Here is a 13,586-nt window from a genome sequence, read left to right as displayed (position 1 = left end):
TCGCACTTCCGCTGCACACTTTCTAAACGTCTGATTTTAGCCAATTTCGTACTTTTGGTTGAATTTCTGCAATGCTCTCCGGCGATCGCCCTACTCATCTCCGGTATATGTCGTAACACTGTATCTGTTCATGTGCACGTGTTAGTTCTAGGTTCTATGACGTAATACCGTATCATAACCTATATTTCGATTGTTTTTGTAACTAGTGCTCTTCAAAGCAATAATATAGACTAATATTTTCAAATAATGACTGTCAAAAATGAAAAAAATGAAAAACAATCAGATTCTGAGAAACGTAGTAATATTGAAGAAATAGAATATTCTGATCTTTATCCAGGCAGAAAAAATCAAAGTGGCGAAAACCAATCCCGTACTTGGTTTGATATAATTAATTTTAATGAAAAAAGGAAAAATTACGAGAAGATAAACTGTGAAATTAATGTTTATAACTGTGTAAAAAAGAGTAAGATTCTTCTATCTATTTCTAAACATTTTTTTAATAAGTTTGTTCTACTTTGGATTTACTACATAGTTATTATATTTTTGAAGTGTCAACTGTGCTCAACAGGAATATTATTTTGACATTAAAAATAAACAAAAATTCATATTGCAAAGAAAAACAAAATTTGCTACATATTTTTCTTAAATTAAAAACTGTAATTATGAAAAAATTTCTCTGATGCAAAATTGGAAAACTCATATTTAATATTATAATTTTGCTTGTATAAACAAATATTAATATATATATGTTTATATCACTTATATTATACAGTATATGCTATATATTAATCAAAGAATTATGTAAGTAATCAATTACATATATTTTAGGTCCTCTAGTGAAACTAATGTTAGCAGCATTAAAAAGTTCAGGATGGTAAGTAATATTTAAATTTTATATACTTTCTTATTCTGTTGTATTCTAGGAAGTAAATAAGTGATAGATAATTTCAGTGAAGTTGATCTTGGTCGTCATATTTCATGTGAAGTATGTGATAATAAAGTTACTGGTGGTTATGATCCTGACACAAATCAGGTAAATGTTATTAAAAATCTTTGTATGTATCAATATGTAAGTAATATAAAATATTTCATATTTTTTAGATTATAATTTGCCAAAACACTGCTAAGAGCAGAAATCGAGTTCAAAGCACTTTAAGTCATGAGATGATACATATGTTTGATTATTGCCGTAACAAACTTGATCTAAACAATATAGACCATTTAGCTTGTACGGAAATAAGAGCAGCTAATCAATGTCATTGTAGTTTTTTTGGTGCATGGTATCGAGGAACTGCTTCACCTTTTCATATTAAAAAGGCACATCAGGTAAGTAATGTACATATATTGTACATATTGTACAAAATATTCCCCTTCATGCAAATAAAATATATTAATCCCATTTTACATTATAGAATATATTATAATCATATTATACAATTGTTATTATAGTTATATTTTTGCTTTAGGACTGTGTTATGGACAAGGCTGTTAGGTCACTAATTGCTATAAAAAATATACCAAAGGAGGAAGCAATGGACGCTGTGATGCGAGTTTTTACCAAGTGTTATAATGATTTAGAACCCATAGGAAGAAGACTTCGACGAAATTCAATGGATATGGAGAAAGCGTACCATGAGGGGCCATATTATGGATATTCAGAATAAAATATATTTTTTATAAAAGTGCTCTCAGGTACCTCAAAATAGTACACTTATTAAGAAATAATATGATTTTGTTATATCATTTTAATACTCGCCTATGAAAATAATTATTATCATTCTTATTATTCTCATTATAATAGTGTATTTAATTGTATATTTATTCTGTATATACATTTAACCTTTTAATGATAATTTCGAAGATCTCCACATGAAGCAAGAAAAGTATGATTTTTGTTGATAATTTTATGCGAGAAGTTTTCGAAGACAAAAACATCTTTGAATCGAGACTTTAGCGTAAAAATTTATTTATTTGATCAATTTAACCATTATTTTATCGAAAAACGTAGCATAGAGCCTATATATTCACGCCATAATAGGCGTGAAGTATAGCTTGGCGATGCCTAAGATTTATATCGTTTGCCGGATCGTGTATGCAGAAATCCTTGCGGTCGGGGAGACTCGGGTGTGTGTCGATGGACTGTAGTTTCCAAGAGATAGGAGAAGACGGTGTAAATTTCTGATGTAACAGTCGTCTGGAGCGATTCTACTTTTAGCCTACCTACGTATCTACCTACCTACGATGGGCGTGATGATATGAGTGTCCTCAGTTATTTTGGGTGGCTCTTCCACAGTTCAGGTTTCCGCAACTGACTCTTACGATCGATGTAATGCATCTTCAATATTGGGCTATTAGTAATAATTAAAACTAAGGTACAGAATTGCTTCCACAGCGTGCGGATCTCCTCACTTTTGTCACCCAAGACTTACGAGGTGGTCCTCTTTGCAACTCAAATTTACGAGCACTAAATTTATAATTTCTATTTATCTCTACTTCGTCGCTTAAATAGGATCTTCAACTATTAACAAGAACTTATATTAAAATCCTTATATTCAATAATAAAGAATCCAAAACTGATATGATTATTACAAATCTTATATGCTATAAGATATATTAACAATGGTAACGCTAAGAATTGATAACGCAATGAAAATAGCGACACATACGAGGTTTCGCAATGAAAGAATGAGTCAGACCTAGTAATACAGGTCGTTTTATACCCTGCTCATCGCTGTACGGCAGATGATGGTCTACATGAAGATGCAGCTTCTCCTTGATGGATGTTGATATTAAGATTGACAACGGGGCTCGCGTTCGCATACCTGGATCTCGGATGTCATATACCAAGAAGCGAGAAATAAAAAATTGCTTATGTCGGTAAAACAGCAAGGCGTCGGTAGGCCGACATTACAACGTACTCTGCTGGTAATTATGTACTGCTATCTATCCGTATATACTCTAAATTACTGTTACTTTTGTATCCAATAGATGGAAACACATGATTTGTCCATAGACAAGCAACACGATAGTGCGAGATAAAAATAGACATATACCGTGTATGAAACAATAAGCGCAATAATGTGAGACAAAGATAGACGTATATCGCGTGTGGTACAAAGAATGAAATATTGTGTAATAAAAATGGATATATATGTATGCATATATATCCTATATATATGCTCGTGTTAGACAAGGGCATTAGTACCGATCAATCAGGAACAAGTGTACACGATCGCAAAGTGGTATTTGCTTCCTACTTTACGGAGAAGAATTTCATTTTTCAAAACCGAAATTACATTGCAAAAAATAAATACGTCACATCATTGAAATTCAATATCGAAGATACTACGAAAAATAATAAAAATTCCTTTTCCCTAATAAATTTTTATAATATTTTCGTGTTCAATATTTAGGATATATGATGATAGATGATTTTCATTGAAAATATAAAATTTTTCTGGAGTATCGATAAAATATTATTAGAATAAGGAATTTGATAGGCAAGAATGAGCTGCACAGAAGGTTGGGTTTTTGTTGCTCCCATTCAACAGGCAGTAATTACAGACATCATAAACGCTTGCCAAGCCCAGAGTTTAGAATGAGCGCTTGAAGAAAAGTTTCCGCGCGAATTTTTCCCTCAAATTGGAAAAGTTTAATTGCTTCTAAAAGATATTTGACGATTTTCTTAGATTTTAAATATTCTATTCGACGTTCCTGTTTCTCTATCTCGGTGTTAATTTTTAGGAATTCTAGTAAATAAAATCTTTGTAGCTTCTTATGTATATTTATTTATCTAATTTTAGTTGCATCTTTTGGTAGATGTAGGATCCTTGTTAACTGAAGAAACATAATACATATTTACATCACTCGAAAATATTTCCAGCTATAAATGTGGAACATTATTATAAATTAATATCCGCTTACGAAGACTTACAAAAAGAGCAAAATTGTATTTTCTGAAAATGTATTTCGCTTTTGTACTGATAATTTTGTCTTTTAATTTCAAAATAGATTGGTTTCATGGAGAAGTAGATGGATTACCATAGCAGATGGAAACGAATGCGTTTCTGTAGGAATAAAAATAATTACAGCAAACACTGGTTGATGTATGAGCGACTGCAGTAGATTTAATAAGATAACAATCTTTCAATTTTTTTTTAACACATTTTATTTGGAGTCGACTACTTTTATTAGTTGAACATATATTTCAATTACGTTCGTTCTTAATTTTCGCTATACTATTCTAGATTGAATTACTAGATTCAAAATATTCTTTGTAAAATTTTAATCAACGTGGAAACTCTACGAAATGATAGTACAATAATCAATGTTAATTTTCTATTGCGAGGTAATTTTTGCAATAATAAATTATTATACAAAAGTAAAAGATCGAAAATATAAAGTCTCTTTATTTTTCGTTTCCATTCATTAAACAGGACTCGCGAGACTATTCAAGTTAATTGGGCTGTCGAGATCACCGGGTATAACGGAGAAAGCATTCAATTAGTCAGTAGAACACGTGTTAAATATGAGCCGAGAAACACGAAGAAATAACTTATAGATGTTCGTTAAAAGAATATATTACGTCGTCAGCTGTAAACTTGTAGATTATACTTTGTAATTTAATATTTCCACGCAAGGTGAATTTTTCTTTTTTGACTTTTTATATCGATCGTAATTTTGAATAATTATCTGCTACGTTGCATTAAAAAGGATTTAGTATCTCCTCTCGTAATAGCTTTTATTTTATTTAAACGAATATCGATGAAATTTCCCTACGAGGACAAAGGATTATCATTTGATTTCCATTTAACACTTTGATTTGAAATTGATAATTGTTACAAGTAGTCTATTATCAGGAAATAGAGTAGAATGTTAAAGGAATAAGAAATAAAGTGGAATTTAAGAGATATAGATGCATAGATCTTGAAACACATATAGCGTTAGAGAGAGAGAGAAAGAGAGGGGGGGAGAGGGGGAGAGAGAGAGAAAGAGAGGGGGGGAGAGGGGGAGAGAGAGAGAGATGTTGTCCATAAATTATCTTAAGTTTCACGAAACTGCTCTCTCTGAGAATACCCACTCCTCCGGATTTTGCCATTTTACTCTAATTGTCATACATAGCTCATCTGTTGTTTTATACTTTTTCTCTAAAACGATTATTACTATATATTGTTACCTTTGTTTTATTTTGACCGGAATTCATGTGGAATTTTCTGCTTCGAAGCATTCGATATAGCCCTTTAAAACGAAAGATAGCGTCGGCTGAGGTAAAAAGAAAAAGAAGAAGAAGAAGAAGAAGTAGAAGAAGAAGAAGAAGAAGAAGGAGAAGAAGAAGAGGAAGAAGAAGGGAGAAAATGTACGACACGGACCATGTGGGACATGATAAATCGTTCGGGTATCTCTTTTCTCCGATTGTCCGTGTAACATCGCCATCGTAGAGGCACGAAGTGCTACCATATTACTTCGTTTCGCTCGACCTGCTACTTTTTTGCCGCGTTTAAAAGAAATACGTCTTTACTTCCCATAACCTGGCGATCATTTTCAATCCTCTGCGAATTGTCACGTGTCAGGGCGCGGGCTGAAAATTGCATTTTCAATAATTCATCGAAACATACGTGCGTTACTCCGATCTGTGAAGGAACCGAATAAATTATTTCGTGAAAAGACAAAGTGAAAATCAAATGGAAAACTTGTGAATCTAGTTTGTTTTAATAGCTGAAAAGATCGAGTTTTATGGAAAAGATCAAGTTCTGTGAATATAAAATATTGATATATATTGATCTAGGTGAAAAGTCTGAAGCTTTTAAACAGAAATACGAATGTTACGTATTAAGTCGTGACTATCGTGAGATTTTCTTCACGCACCTATGCGGCACAGAAGCGACATACTTCGTATACATCGCAAATCCCACTCAACGTTGATAAATCCTTGAACCTTAAATCAAGCGATTAAAGTTTTCACGTGAAAATGATCTGTTATTAACGTCCTCGCGCTAACTTTTTCTGCAATCTGCTCACGAGAGTCATCTATTTCAGTTCATTCGTCATTTACCACCAGCAACTTGAGCGTTGCGTCGTTGCTTCACGTGTACAGTACAAATACGAACGGCCGTTTCTTGCCGACTGACTTTTTCTGATAAATGTGCTCGACGAATGCTAAAGAACACGTCTCTCCTTCATTCCTTGACTTCTACGCTCCAGCGTCCTGATAGTAGAAAATTCCTGCCTATTGCGAAGCCCTGTAATGCTTTGGCGACATCCAACCGAGTTTCCGAAACTCGGTGCACGTGCTCTGTCAACCTGATAATACAAAATAACAAGGGGAAGGAATACGCTTTTCTTGACTCGAGAAATATTCCACATTTCACTATTACGAAATGAATAGTTACTCATTGAAAAGTTGCTCTGTGTCACGTACGTTTTTACTATTACTAATAATCGGCAGTTATAAATTATTAACTTAATATTAGTATAGTTGCATTTTAACTAATCTTTATTTTCTGTTGTCTTTACTTTAATATAACAAGTACTCCATGTACTTTAACAATTTCAGAATACAGAACTGGCAAGTGTAAGTTTTCAAATATACGAACATATATTAAAAATGGACAGAAATATGTTCTTATATTTATTAATATCCATAATACTAAGAATTGTGTTACGAAGAAGATAAGGAACGAGTACTGGGAGGAAAAGGAAGGATCCTTTTTCTACTAAAAATTCATATGTCCCGCGTGTATCAGAAAAATATAGACACGGATATGATCTTTGAAAGCCAGAGAGACAAGGGTGTGATAACGCACGAGTTTGATTTATGAGTATGAGTTATAAAACTTTGAGTAGATATGGCTGCTACTTTATTCTATGTCGGGAAGATCGTCGCGATATAGATATTCGATCGAACGTTTTTTGAAATCTTACGAGACTTAAAATTTTAGTCGAGTTATTTACAATAAGGTTTGTTTGTTGCCGAACGATCGTAAAAATCTACAAGTTCTGTGATATTTTCGTATTTTTATGTGAAAACTATGAAATAAAAGTTGTAATTTTAATGGCGAACGCGAGAGGATAGTACGAAAAGCGAAGAATCGAAGTTAAGGAATTTTGGAGCTTTCACGAAATCCTGTGAGTAAATCCTTTGGCATCGTAGAAAATTTCTCGCGTTTCACCTAAATATGAAGGTCTCTGGCAATGTTATGAAGAAGCCACGTCTTTTGTGATTTAACACCGGCGAAAACTGATCATCGAAGACGTTGCAAAGCCTTTTAGGCCGGATGCTGTCAAATTACAGAGGGTCGACCTGAATTCACCGTGTCAAACGTTTTTTTACCGAGAATCTATGTAAAATAAAAGACTGACATACATATAGCGTTCACTTTTAAGTGCTACGTCCTGCACGTGACACTCGGTAGGAAGTTGAAAGGCAAAGCGGCAAACTTAGGTGTCGAAGTTCATCGATGACCTGGTTTAGAGTGTTTTTAATGAAACTGTCCAGCCGATTGAAAGTCACTCTGATTTATAGCGAACTAACGAGAAAGGTGTCTTGTCACGCACTTAGCCAATGATTTCTTTTGGTAAATGATCGTTTCGTGTATGTACGTATGCGTATATAGCGAGCGGATGACTAAAATTAAAGCTTATCGTTGCTTGTACATCTCGTGTAAAGCTATTGAAACTATCGAATAAACGTCGAACCTATTAAAACGATCTATTTTACTGGAAAAAAGTCGTGTAGCATTTGCTCGTGATTAATTTTTACAAAAAGGTTTCAAGTGTTAGAGGGTTAATGATACCGTGATTTGTAACAACCGTATTTTATGATTTTCGCGATTTTCGCCGAAAAGAGATTCGCAATCCGAGAAGGTGTTGCAACTTTCGAAAGACATCATGGAGATTGTGGCCAACTTCGACAGAACTGTTGGCCATTAATACCAAGTTGCGCTGCAAGCACAACTTTCCAACTGTAGTTGTCTTCAATTTCTCTCAATATACCATTTCCGCCTCAAAGTACGGTAGCTGGTCGCATGTTCCCGAAGATTCGTTAAATCTTAAGTATCTAAAATGCGCGTATGAAATATGAAATACCGATCTATCTATTACAAATCGATCTATACAGCGTGATCGTTATTAGAAATATGAGGTGAAGGACGTGATAGGTATCGAAGGAACATTCGAATTTGTTTAACAATAAATATTTATTAACAACTATATTCGATGAGTACATTTGGCGTAAAACTCGCGGTTATTAACTACGGTTCGCGATTACAAGTTCGAACTCGGGTAGATTCGATTCGACATGCGCTACGAGTTCAGACGATGATTGCCTGAGATGTCGAGCGACTCGGATCAGTGCTTGCTACCAACTACCAACTATCAATTCGGACAGGCGTCTCGCGACTGACTTTCCATCACGATGGTGCTGCATAGGAAAAACTATGATGGGGTGTGTCTAAGGATACGAGATCATCGGATTCGTTGAGGAAAGCGTTGGTTCGGAAAGTGAGGGAAATGGACGTCGCTATTAATTGGCTAAATTTTGAGTCGTTGATTGGAAAAGGATGCTAACCGTCCTTGAAAGAAAGTTGTTAGCAGGAAGCGTCGTACGTGGGGAAAGCAGATTTCCAGTATCTTCCCGTAGTGGGTGGCAGGTATAAGGACTGTTAAGGCAAAGACTATTTGTTCCTTTGGAGGACCTTAGCTAAATAAATCCTAAGATTTATAGCGGGTCCTTAGGTTAGCTGAAAATATTCTGAAAGAATGTATTTACATCTGGCAATCATCTTTGTGTAGCGAGCCACGAGAGAGAAACCGTTGGAAAGTTTGCTGTCGAGTGCCGCTACAAATATAATTTCATATTCGTATTTGTTTTTCTTTTTAATTGTTATTTAATTTGTGCTTTATAATTTATCCAGCTGGACATTTGGTAAATTTTTCTAACTTAATTGCTAAATAACATATGGATGGCTACCCCCAATGGGATACCATCTTCGAGTTTGAATATTTTATTTCTTTAGCGAGGTCAGTGGGGTGTTTTCTTTTTAGTCTTCTTTCTATGAGAGTTTTGCTCGCTTTGGCAGCCGGCTGGTTTGAATGTGTTCTTTCCTTGTATTTTTCTGCGTACCTGCCGATTTCTTCTTTGACCGTTGGTATTTTTAGGTCTTTGCGTATATCCTCTTTTCTGACATACCATGGGGCGTTGACTATTGTTCTCAGTATCTTCGATTGTAGCGACTCTAGTTTATGTGGCACATTGCTACTGTCCCCCATAGTGGTAATCCGTACATCCAAATTGGTTTTATTATCGTTTTGTATATTTTAAATTTATTTTCTATTTTTATGAGTTTAGAATTTCGACTAGTTAACCAGTACATTTGTCTTCTTTTTATCCGTATTTTGTCTGTAATTGATTTAGTATGTTGCTTCCATGTAGGTTGTGTCTAAGTGGAGTCCTAGGTATTTAACTTGCCTTGTTTGTGTTATGTGCGTGCCATTCAATTGGATATTTGGTGGTTTCTGTTTCCTTAGTGTAAATGTAATATGGTTGCATTTATTTGTTTATCTTGTAACCATTTTTTTATTTTTATGATGTGTTCTTGTAGTTGTGTGACTGCTGTTTCTGGATTAGTGTGTCTGACTAGTACAGCCGTGTCGTCCGCGAATGTTAGTATTTTGCTATTGGTAGATGTCGGTATGTCGGCTGTGTATAATGTGTAATATTGGACCTAAGACGCTTCCTTGCGGTATCCCTGCCTTGATGTCTTTTACTTCACAATATACATCCTTTATTTTTACTACAAAGGTTCTGTTGCTTAGGCATTATTTGAGTAAGTGGTGGATTTGTTCCGGGAAGTGTTTTTTGATTGTTCGTAAGAGGCTTTCATGGTTCACTTTGTCAAATGCTTTCTCAATGTCCATAACGAGAGCTGTACAGTATTGTTTCTTTTCTATTGCTAGTAAAATTTCGTTGACAAGCCTGTGCATTTGCTCTATCGTGGAGTGTTTGTTTCTGAATCCAAATTGGTGATTTGGTATTAATTTTTCCTCTTTTATTGTTGGTTTTAGGCGATCGTATATTATTTTCTCTAGTATTTTGGAAAACACAGGAAGTAGTGATATTGGTCTATAAGATGTATTCGTATTTGTTGAAGCGATTCTCACTTCTAGGAAAACTCTACATCTTCTCTAGTGTTTAGTTTTCATAGTCCTCGAAGCCATTGAGTATTGTTTAGCTATAAATCAATTTGAAGGGCCTCTCAGCTTCATAGCCTTTTCTAGGAACATGCCTTAATGCACAGATGATGCAGTGAGGTATAGATGGCCCAGTTTTCCTAATTATATAAATACCCATAGGCTCATGGCTTCGGAGCTCTATTGTAAAGTAACGCTACCAACGTGCGGAACTGGACTAGCATACACTGTACTTATACTTAATCGTATACTTACTTAAATATATTTCTGTTACATATTCATCCACGCATTTCCTCTTTATTCTATTCCGAGATAAACCTCAACAGTATTGTTACCATAGAAACGGTGTACACGAGATAGAGAAGAACTACGAAACTTTAATTATTAACGATTTACGTTTAGGTACTGTATAATAATGATTTGATAATCTCGTACTCGGGCGCACATAGTTCATTATTGAATTGCAAGATGTCGTATAAATCCAACGGTTTATCGAAATAGCATATGATTTTATAAATATTTTACAAGAACGTGCAACGATATGGACATAAAATTGTTCTGAGATCGTATTGAATGCAAAGGTAGAAAAGCTATGAAAAATCTAGGACATTACGTTCGAGAAATTGGCGTATATATTATACTTCTTATTCTTCCTTAAAGACGAACTTATTTCACAGAACGAGAGTTTACTTTTGTTGATAAAATTTTATTCGTAATATATGGAAGCGAATATTATTTATGAAAGTAAATAATTCGTGTGATCGCTAAATTATTCTTCAATCTTCTGTTTAAACAATTCGGATCGGGGATTATTAGGAAAATCCGTGCTCGCTAGTTTGCATCCCTCGATCTCCTGTCAGTATTCAGGTTAATTAGCGTTCTGTTGTGGTGCTGTTACGACGCCGTTCGAACGTCTCAAGCATGAAGACGCTGGTAGTATCGGGTAATCGATAATATCGAGAATATTCCGGTAACAATCGTCCATAGCGTGCGACTCCCCCCAGAAGAAACAAACATTTATTCGTTTAATAATGTGGCACGACATGAGGTAAAGTAACATTCAACTAGCGTTATCAATTACGATGTAAACCAAAGAAAGGCATACCGAAGGAAAATACATACAATGTCTTTCATCGTATGATTAATTTTGGATAAACAGAGAACAAATTTTAGAGAACAGAGGTATTCGTCGTTCTTGTAAATCACTGAATACGATGAAAAGGCAACACACGATGAAATAATCTCGTAATTAATATCTATTAACGCTTACAGTTAAACGTTACGACATTTATGTTCTACACGACGAACGAATAATATCAGTGACGAGGATTGTTGATTGCCAGACGTTCTCAACTGTCAACGTTTCAACCAGATTCTATATATCTACGTGTATAATTGTTAGTAAAATTTTATCGGATCTGGCGCGCGTATAATTTAGCGAAGTTGGAATAAGTAGCTTTAACGAATAAGAAAGATCAACAGCTATGCTACCATTTCTTAGATATAAAACAATGTTCTTTCTCTTAAAAACTTGGTACGCTGCACGCATCGATATTTCGTGCAAATTTCAAAATCCACGTAAAACACGTATTGACGCAACATCTGAACGTTAGCAAACAATGAGGGCTCAAGCTGCGCATTAAAACAAAACGAAACCATCTCCACATTTTTCATCGGCAGGAAAAAATAGAACAAATTTTATCCGAACAATAAAAGGAGGATACTCTATTCGAGATGTATTCAGAAACATACCGTGTTAGGTCAGTCAGAAAGTCCTGTTTTTTTTACCTTCTGCTTTCTGATATTCGAGAACACGAATAATTCTTGAAAAACACATTTCGGAAACTAACGGTAACGATAAATATATTTATTCGATTAATCCGAAGAAACAGTTGTAGACAACTTTAGAGTATGTTACCGATAAGCCTCGAACGAAAATGATCCAACTAAAAAAGAAATGTTGAAATCCGAGAATTACAGCAATATTTTTATTAGAATACATCGTCTTTCTAAATACTTTTTAATACTTTCTAATATGAAGAAATATAATATTGAAGAAATTGAATAATATATAATATTGAAAAAATATTTTCGAAGAATCACTTTCCACCTAATCATACGGGAAAGAATTGTATCGAATGAAAATCATTGGAAGACGAAGACATTCGATTTTAATTTCATGGCGAGATTAGCTCTGGCGAATGAAACATTGGCAGAATTTTCCGTACGTGAGAGATCATTGCCTTTCGGTTGATTGATGCTCAATTTTCCACGTAACCACGTCCATCGAGTGTCATCCCTGTTGTGAAGAACACAGGTCACTAGGCTCACGTAGTTGCACTCGTGTACGAATCGTAGAACGAAGTAGAAAGATCGACAGAGGAAAGGAACAAAAGGGAGTTTGAGCAGCGTAGCGTTAAGGAGTATCGGCAAGTGCTAAGCACGCCACTCGGAAGCTGTTAACCACAAAGCGGTTCTGGAGCCGCTGATTCTTTCGAGGCTGACTCGCGAGCGCATCAGTAATGGGAACAATGGAATCAAGTATGCCCGTTTGCGGCTAACGAATGGTAAAAATGTGATATAAAATGAGACAGAGATCGAGGGCTTGCGTTTCCAAAGTTCAATTAACAGACTTCGAACCGAGTTTCGTGGAAATATCGAAGTTCCAGCTAAATGTAAGTAGTGGATTCGCGTTAGCGATAACATGGCCGGATTTAATTAAGATATGCTGATTATGCTTGGAATAACAAGTACGAGAATAAAAATAAGAAGATTATAAAAACGGAAGCATTGTGGTATGAGCGGAAGTAACGAAGGTATTGCGATTGTAAGAGTGGAAAGATATGCAAAAGTAAGGCTGCTAAGTAAAGGTAAGTATTATTAAAATGGCCGGCATTACTTATAAAAATGTTATGATATAAATATTGTAACGTTAAGCAATTTCAATGATATTAGTTGGAAGAATTCCGATTGATTTAAGCATTATGAATAATTGAATAATACGAAGCACCTTCGAACATTGACAGAATAAAATATGTCCGGTCGAGAGGAAAGTGGCTTGAAACTAAATTGGAGCATGGTAAAGCTTGAAAAATTAATAACAAAAATGCCGCAATTTGCCGCAAATCTTTTCAAAGCGAACCTTTCGAAGAAAAATTGTGTCTTTCTTTAATAGAACAAAGTGCGCTAATTTTTATTTCTCTCATCTTTTCATAAATATATAATATGTATGTCTACATATTACAATTAAAATATGGCACGTGGAAGTCGCCAAATATTACTGTGAATTTGCATTCAGTGGTAATATTAAAATTATTTTACATTTTCAATAGAGATTCTCGAAGAAATAACTAGTATTATCGAACGAGGAAAATTTTTAACTGAAAAGTAGCATTTTA

The 13,586-nt window shown here is 34.7% G+C and overlaps 2 protein-coding genes across 3 annotated transcripts in view; one reads left to right on the top strand and one right to left on the bottom strand.

The window, feature by feature from the left end:
- Positions 1–13,586, bottom strand: part of Bin1 (histone deacetylase complex subunit SAP18) — a 386,327-nt gene that overhangs the window by 46,352 nt on the left and 326,389 nt on the right. The window lies entirely within an intron of this gene.
- On the top strand, positions 112–3,334 carry LOC138186843 (mitochondrial inner membrane protease ATP23 homolog). Of its 2 annotated transcripts, XR_011175016.1 has the most exons (7): positions 112–463; positions 829–874; positions 952–1,033; positions 1,102–1,326; positions 1,467–1,692; positions 2,039–2,326; positions 2,393–3,334. XR_011175016.1 is itself a non-coding variant. In XM_069127089.1 (6 exons), the coding sequence occupies exons 1-5, from the start codon at positions 247–249 to the stop codon at positions 1,662–1,664; spliced, it is 768 nt and encodes a 255-aa protein (XP_068983190.1). In that variant the 5' UTR covers positions 112–246; the 3' UTR covers positions 1,665–1,692; positions 2,039–3,334. The 2 variants fall into 2 exon arrangements, 1 of the variants encoding a protein (XP_068983190.1); XM_069127089.1 differs by having other exon boundaries at positions 2,039–3,334.

Source organism: Bombus flavifrons, chromosome 14, assembly GCF_040668555.2.
Source record: "Bombus flavifrons isolate JBK064 chromosome 14, iyBomFlav1_principal, whole genome shotgun sequence".
In the NCBI taxonomy this organism is placed as follows: domain Eukaryota; kingdom Metazoa; phylum Arthropoda; class Insecta; order Hymenoptera; family Apidae; genus Bombus; species Bombus flavifrons.
This window is presented reverse-complemented; position numbering and strand designations above follow the sequence as displayed.